The 7397-nt window shown below is 38.8% G+C and overlaps 1 protein-coding gene across 1 annotated transcript; it reads right to left on the bottom strand.

Moving 5' to 3' along the window:
• Window positions 1-1057: 1057 nt before the first annotated feature.
• On the bottom strand, window positions 1058-6050 carry LOC143509943 (low choriolytic enzyme-like). Its single transcript, XM_076998862.1, has 8 exons — window positions 5410-6050; window positions 4987-5055; window positions 4182-4337; window positions 3732-3849; window positions 3199-3377; window positions 2924-3005; window positions 2621-2745; window positions 1058-2316 (listed from the first exon to the last, which is right to left on the bottom strand). Coding segments are annotated over exons 1-8 (840 nt in total). The 5' UTR covers window positions 5519-6050; the 3' UTR covers window positions 1058-2314.
• Window positions 6051-7397: the final 1347 nt, after the last annotated feature.

Below are 7397 nucleotides of genomic sequence, written 5' to 3'. Positions count from 1 at the left end.
GTGGGACCAGCTGCTACTCATGATGTGCAACATGTGTAGATTTAATCTGTTAGCTTTTTGGTCCCATCAGGGGTGCTAATGGGTACGTGTGGACCCGTTTTAAATCAGCCATAAGATACTCTAAAAATCAATTAATTATCAACCAATTTGTTTCTTACCTCTTGTTTATCTTGATAGGCTTCCTTATACATGAAAGGATTGGTTTTAATTTTTTGTTGTGCCTCCCTGGGCCTTTCTTTTGACCCTAACCTCTGATTTGTTATCAGAAAAGATATGATCCAGAGCTTGGCCAACATTAAATCTTCTTTTCATTGTTGCACTGGAGATGTGCACTCCACAAAAGGCCAACTCAAACTGACCTGGCCCTACATGTCTGGACATGTCCATCCTTCCCTTGCCTTTCGAAACAAGCAAAAATAGTAAGCTTAAATGCAAGATGTTTTATACCTGGGTCCACAGGTACCCTAACAATAGAAAGGTAACAATTTCAACAAAAGCATTTTGTAATTTAGTAAAAAAAAATTTTTTTTATGATTTTGTTTAAATTTAATTTCCTGACAAAATCAAAAAATCTTGATGTTATAAACAAGTTTATGTAGTAGTTATAAGCATGTAAACTATACAAACGGGTCCGTCAGGACCCTAACACAAGAGAAAGTTAAGTCATATATTATAATGCAGCAATAGAGCACCTATTCACATGCAAGTGAAGGAGATTAGAAAGAACAGAATACATCTCTGCTCACTGGGGCTACGACAAAGTCACATTTGGAACAGCCTCTTGATATAGTGATAATTGATCATTGATATTATTTGTAATGCCACCGATGTCATGGAGAAAACCGGAGGAGGACACAAATGCTGAGAAGAGCGAAATTTTATGGGGGAAAATCCAGAGTCATCATCATATAAAGATTTCAGGGTCAAAAAGTCAGGCTGTCCAGAGAAAGAGACATGATTTCCTCAAATAATCAGTATAATTTAATATACATAAATAGTTTGATTAGGTATGACAGTGCCTACCAACAACTGAGCCAGCAGACCCAGTCATCTTGTACATACATAACAGGCAGAGACCTGCCCTGTAGGGGGAGCAAGCATCAAACAGCTCAGTGAGCGTACAAAATGTAATGAACCAAAAATATTCATCAGTGCTGTAAAACATCTAGACATTAAATAAACAGATAATAGACACATTAGGAGAGGAGTTCTTACCCCAGACCTCCAAGAAGAAATGAAACATACTCTGTCAGGGAAATATATATCAGACATATATGTCAGGATATGTATATATAATAACCGGAACGTGATAACAGGAATTCCTGACTCCAGGCAAAGCTGTAATGTAAATGTTTTGTGGAAGTATGTTAACATATAGGAAGGTTTATCAAGCTTAAATATACGTAACCTTGATGTACAGAAAGCAGGTGTAGGTTTCCCTAGAGGTTCCACATAAGCAAAGGATGAACATGTCTCTTAGAAATGGTCCCACATGGCTCTGTCTTTTGGATAAGATCCTTATTGCAACGTGACGTGCACACCGTGTGGAAGGGAGTGAAAGCCGACAAAGCAGTACTAACGAATAACATTTATTAACAGCGAAGAACAAAGACAAAGGCTGACAACCAAGGGCAAAATTTGAAGATTTAAATTCACTTACATTAATGAAGGGAAACAGCTGAATACAGACTAACAGAGGGGAGGCTAACAAGGGGGTGTGGCAACACAACAGCAATAACAATGTGGACCAAACCACTACAGACAGGTGAATGGGTGTAAAGTGTCAGGCACTCATCTGGATGGATATCTCAGAGGTTTGGTTCCTGGGATCTGCTGTAGCCATTCTAGTGTGGGGATCACAGCACCTAGTGCTCCAGTTACCATAAGAACTACTATTACTTTCACCTTCCACATCTTTTCCCACTCTGTTCTCAGCCCATGGTATTTTTTCGACCTTTGCATGTTCCTTGTTTCTGATGTAGCTCTCATTTGAGATCGCTACATCTATCACTTCAACCCACTTCTTCGATGTGGAAGTCCCTCAAGATCTTTGCTTGGACATTCTCCACCACCTTTGGGCAGTGACTACTTAACACGCCACAAAAAATCTTTATTTAACCTTAATTTAAAGGCAGAGGCCTTAGCAATGAACCTTAAGACATTATTGTGCATTCATACTGATTTTATTTATTTTCAAATAAAGGCAAAGGAAAACGCCATAATGGCTAATGCCCTTTTTTCAAAGGCCTAGATATGTTATTTTGTTGGTCTTCCCTGTTTGCAGTTTCTGGCTGGATTGTGAATGAAGTTCTCTTTCTGGCGAAAAAAAAAAAAAACATTTATATATATATATAATGTGTGTGTGTGTGTGTGTGTGTGTGTGTGTGTGTGTGTGTGTGTGTGTGTGTGTGTGTGTGTGTTATAGTAGACATGGTAATATATACAAATTATATCAAATTTCTATCAAATAACAGTAATAATAATGAACAAGATCAGTTGTACATTCATTGTAGGTATATGCAAGAAATCTGAATGTTATCTAGTGGCTTTCTGCATTGTGAATGTGATTACATTGAGATACAGAATTAGTGTAATGAGGCAATGTTTGTGTGAGTCTCACAGCACATGTAGAGTCTGTTGAGTCTGGTGATGTCATTCTGACTCATCTCCGTTGCCTGGCCGATGGCTACATTGCTGTTGGGGATGGGGACCATAGTGGGCTGACCATTCTTAGAGAAAGCAGTTCTGAAACGACATAACAGAATAAGCTCAGTGTCTGGATGCCAACAATCCCAATTCCCAACCCTGTTTCAGTAGTGACATCCATAACAAGAAGTAATTAAAAATAAATGACATTATGTCAAGTGTAATACTGTAAGAAGGAAGGAACTGATCAATACAAGCAGTGTGATGAGTGCCTGACCTGTAGTACTGCATGACAGAATTGTAGTCATAGGGTGTTCCCTGATTCAGAGTGTTGATCTTGCCAAAGGCATACTTGTAACCTGTTCAACAAGGTCAAACAAACAGAAGCTTTATAATATATAATAGCTTTATATAAAATTGTGGCTATAGAGTATTGCAAAATAGGATTTAGCTTAATGTTCTAATTAAATTTTAAAAATTCAGAATCAGGATTGGATTAAAAAATTTAAAGAGAAACATGGCAATGGAGTAAGTACTGAAATTTGGACTTACTATCAATAATGTTCTCCCAGACAACACGGATGTGGTCGTCACGGTCACTGCGACACTGTTCGTGGTTGAAGCCCAGAGCATGGAGCAGCTCGTGCTGGACGGTGTTGTGGTAGATACAGCCATTGCGGTCCAGAGACACTGTCTGGGCATAACCACGGCGACCCACATAAGAGTAGCATCTGTCAAAGTGACAAAGAGTAAAACTTAACAAACATGCTCTCTGGATCTCTTTGACTTTTCAGATCTGTATTCTGGTACTGAACATCATTTATTCAGGTAGAAGTACATCCAAATTTTTATGCACCAATTGTATATCAGTATATACTGAAATATATGTTTAATGTATCGACTCTGTTTAAGCGGTAAGTTCAAATATATAAACATTTCAATATTTTTCTAAATGATTATTTTGAAGCATGTTCAAATCATCATTCTGGTTCTGATTTTAGGTCTTTACAGGTTTCTTATTATTCAGAGTCTTGATCAGGTTTCCTGGTCTTAATGCTGGTGGTCTCCACTCCTGTGATACTTACCCACTGCGAGACTCAATGCTGAGGTAGTCCCTCTCGTTGGAGCGGGGGTAGAAGCGGATGCAGGACACAGAGGAGAAAGAGTCCAGACCACGCTGGATAACCTGCAGCTCACGAGAGGCTGAGGGCACGAAGGACACAGATTACAATTAGGACAGACTAGAATTATAATAGAATTACTTTTTTCCAAACTGAAACAGGAAAGAAACTCTACCTCAAATAATATCTATTGAATCACTTTATATCAGTTCTAAAATAGGAGAAGACCTTAAAGATACATGATACCCTGTACTACGGTTAGAATAAGTGTGATCATATATAATCTAGCATTGCTAATATGTTTATTAATCCAAACTGACATAGAAAGAGTTATTATGTCCCTCACAAAGTAAATGCACAAAGAAAATGTTAAAGAGTTGTGAGGACACATGGTGCATTTGCGTACAGACGTACAGAAGTGGTTGGCGATGACGTAGGGCACGTAGACTACACCGTCAGTGGCCTTGGGCCACATGCAGCCTTGGGCGGTGCAGGGGTCAGCGTTCCTCTCATCGTTTTCATCATCAACTGCAATGTCTCCAATAACCTTTGGCTCATCTGCATCACGAACTAACACACACAAAACACGCTGCACAGCTAACTTTTAGATCCACTCTATATAAATATATGTGCACAAACACAGTGCAGTGTAGTAGCATATTAGATCATTTTAGATTCTGTCCATATAAAGGCACATAAACAGTAGTTCTACACTGTAGCACTCTTGTTTAGGCTCTGCCAAACAAGAAATGATTGAAGTTGTCCAAGTGGTAATGAGATATGTAACCCCAAATTCTGCTCTTTAGTCTTACTCTGTCTCACTCTCCTAGTGCCCTGCCCAGGTAGGCATAGGGTGTTGTTCTGAACATCATAATGGCAGGAGACAGGTGAAGACACTTTACTTTAGTACCACATTCCTGCATCATAGACTTTGCTACATTTGCCTGCCAGACTTTTCTACATTTCCACTGATACATTGCTACATTTCCATTGCACATACTAGTAAAGTTTGGTTTGAATTATGTTTTATGTGCAATTGAGCCGTAGCCAAATTAAACAAAGTTTTCAATGGTGCATTTTTTTACAGGCATTAAAGTAAACCCACTTACTGTTGCTGCATAGTTGTGGTGTGGTGGCCAGTGTGTGTGTGTGTGTGTGTGTGTGTGTGTGTGTGTGTGTGTGTGTGTGTGTGTGTGTGTGTGTGTGTGTGCTGGTGTACCGATGTCTCTGTTAGCCTTCTCCAGTCGCTCACCAACGGACAACTCATCAGAAGTGTCCTCAGCCACTGTCACACCAACAGATCAATGCACATTCTGCACAATCATTCATTTATCTAATTGGTATGCATGTATCTTACTTGATCAAGCATAGAACGGAATATTTACACTTAAACCTGCCATAAATGTAACTTACCAGGCTACACATGATGTCATGATAAGGGCAGCAGGGCAGGGTGGATAGAAACACAATATATAGATAGTATATATAAAAAGTACAATGTTTGAACTGTGTGTGTGTGTGTGTGTGTGTGTGTGTGTGTGTGTGTGTGTGTGTGTGTGTGTGTGTGTGTGTGTGACACAGAGAGAGAGAGAGAGTGTGTATGCGCACGCACATGTGTGAGTGTGTGTGTGTGTGTGTGTGTGATGTATCACCTCCTCAGCTCTGATGGAGCAAAACAGCAGGGCCACTAGACCCAGAGTCACCTTGAATGCAAACATAATGGTGGCCTGTAGGGGCCACAGTAGTATCATTTTTCACTGTAGCCGTGAACCTTTCTTATGGTTACATTTCTTTTGATTTCCTTCTTAGCATTACACGTCCTCTTGTCTTTGAGCAGTATGATGGGCTCACAGACCTTTCACATTTGTTCTAACTCCTGATTTCTTTATTTATTCATGCCATGAGAGGGTTCTGTAATTTCTTTCCTGCATTTTGGCATGTAAAGCTGCTACACTCTCTATTTCTTTACATGGTAGTTTGAGTCACTTTGTCAATATGGATTAATCAACTTCCGTACTTTCCTGTCTATACTTCATAATGGAAGACTGTGATTCCTTATTAGCAATAAATATCTTGTACACAGTGTAAGTGCTCACTTTCTTCACCCAGAAGCAGAGAACACAGCATTTGGAGGACAATACCAATTACATTCCACAAACCCTGTTCCCATAATAATATAATATATTAATAATAAACATGCCAAGAATAATTTCTTACTGACAATGTGCAAATACTTTTTTATTGTCTCACTCAATCAAAAACAGAAACTAAGCAAGCCAACTATGTTAAAGATGTACCACATGCACCACACACTATACCATGTGCACCACACACTATACCATGTGCACCACACACTGTATCACATGCACCACACACTGTACCATTCATAAATAGTCTTACCTTAAAAGAAAGAAACAACCTGAGCTGCGCTTGAGAAAGGGGTTTTATACCCCATGTATGATAAGATTATAGACCAGTCATTTACAGACCAACTAGACATGCTGACTGAAAGAAACCATATCTGTAATCAGCACTCAACAACAAGACAACTCCCATGAGTCTCCGAGTGACACTTTATCATGTTTAAATATGTACAATATCAAAGGAAAGAAAACAGGTGTATTTTCCCTAGAGTGGCTGCTTCACATGATGTAACCGATGTCTTCCTTATTTGGTAAATGTGGCTTGGCTCCTTTCATTTTTTATGTCCATGATTTAACTGTGAAATATGATCCTACTGGATTTATTCTTTTTAATAGTGAAGCCATTATTCATTGAAAGTTGCAGACATATTATGCAGAAGTATTTAATATGATTGTTTGGCAAGCCAAATAAACTGCATTGGAATTCCAGAATAAAAGCTTTTACAAATTTTCAAAAACATTCAGATACTATTTTTACGAGAATTGAAAATCTATGTTATGAGATATAAACTAACCACCAAAGCTTGATTTGACATGTGAAGCTCTAACCATTGCCTTGGTTGACTTATTGGCAGTAAGTGAGGAACTAATATTGGCCTGTCTACTAAACAGGAGCTGATTGTACTCTGGTGTTCTCCTGCTCACCATATCAAACTCAGGATTCCTTAATAGGATGTCAAGGAAACAGTAATTTACATTGCTCAAAATCCACCAAAGTTTCACAAATACACTCGATGTAACTGTAACCTGCCATGATGATGTATTTAGTCAAGGTATGTCTCATATGTAGACAAACATACAAAGAATATGTTCATTTCAGTAACATTGAAAAAATTCCATTCTACTACTTGCAGAAGAAGTTCATGTTCTGTGTACAGCACACATGTGGTGTAAGCAAACAGCTTCAGCAGTGTCATTCAGTTCCTGTGAACCCTGTGTATACCTCACTGGCCCTGGCATCGGATGAGAAAGGCTCACTGAAAACTAGTGCAGCCAACTCAGTACATTTGACTGGGAAAAGCTGCAGCTGCTGCTCAATGTTGTTTCCCCATGTTTGCAAAAAAACCCCAACATGATAAAATATCTAAATTTAGAACACCCATATATTTCACACAAGTAAATCACCACCTGTTATCATGTTGGTTAAACAGAGAAGGGTATAAAAACTCCCTACATCACCACTGAACAACATACCACTCATCTTTAC

Source organism: Brachyhypopomus gauderio, chromosome 1 (genome assembly GCF_052324685.1).
Source record: "Brachyhypopomus gauderio isolate BG-103 chromosome 1, BGAUD_0.2, whole genome shotgun sequence".
Classification (NCBI taxonomy): domain Eukaryota; kingdom Metazoa; phylum Chordata; class Actinopteri; order Gymnotiformes; family Hypopomidae; genus Brachyhypopomus; species Brachyhypopomus gauderio.
The sequence above is the reverse complement of the archived record's forward strand: the minus strand, read 5'-3'. Positions and strand labels throughout refer to the sequence as shown.

What these genes read in the sequence shown, in the direction of transcription:
- LOC143509943 (XM_076998862.1), bottom strand. Translation starts at nt 5,518, where the DNA reads ATGATACTACTGTGGCCCCTACAGGCCACCATTATGTTTGCATTCAAG. An exon ending in AGCTGAGGAGGTGATACATC is followed by an intron (nt 5,056 to 5,409) that starts ACACACACACAC and finishes CTGTTGGTGTGA; the next exon opens with CAGTGGCTGAGGACACTTCT. An exon ending in AGCATTGAGTCTCGCAGTGG is followed by an intron (nt 3,378 to 3,731) that starts GTAAGTATCACA and finishes TCACTTTGACAG; the next exon opens with ATGCTACTCTTATGTGGGTC.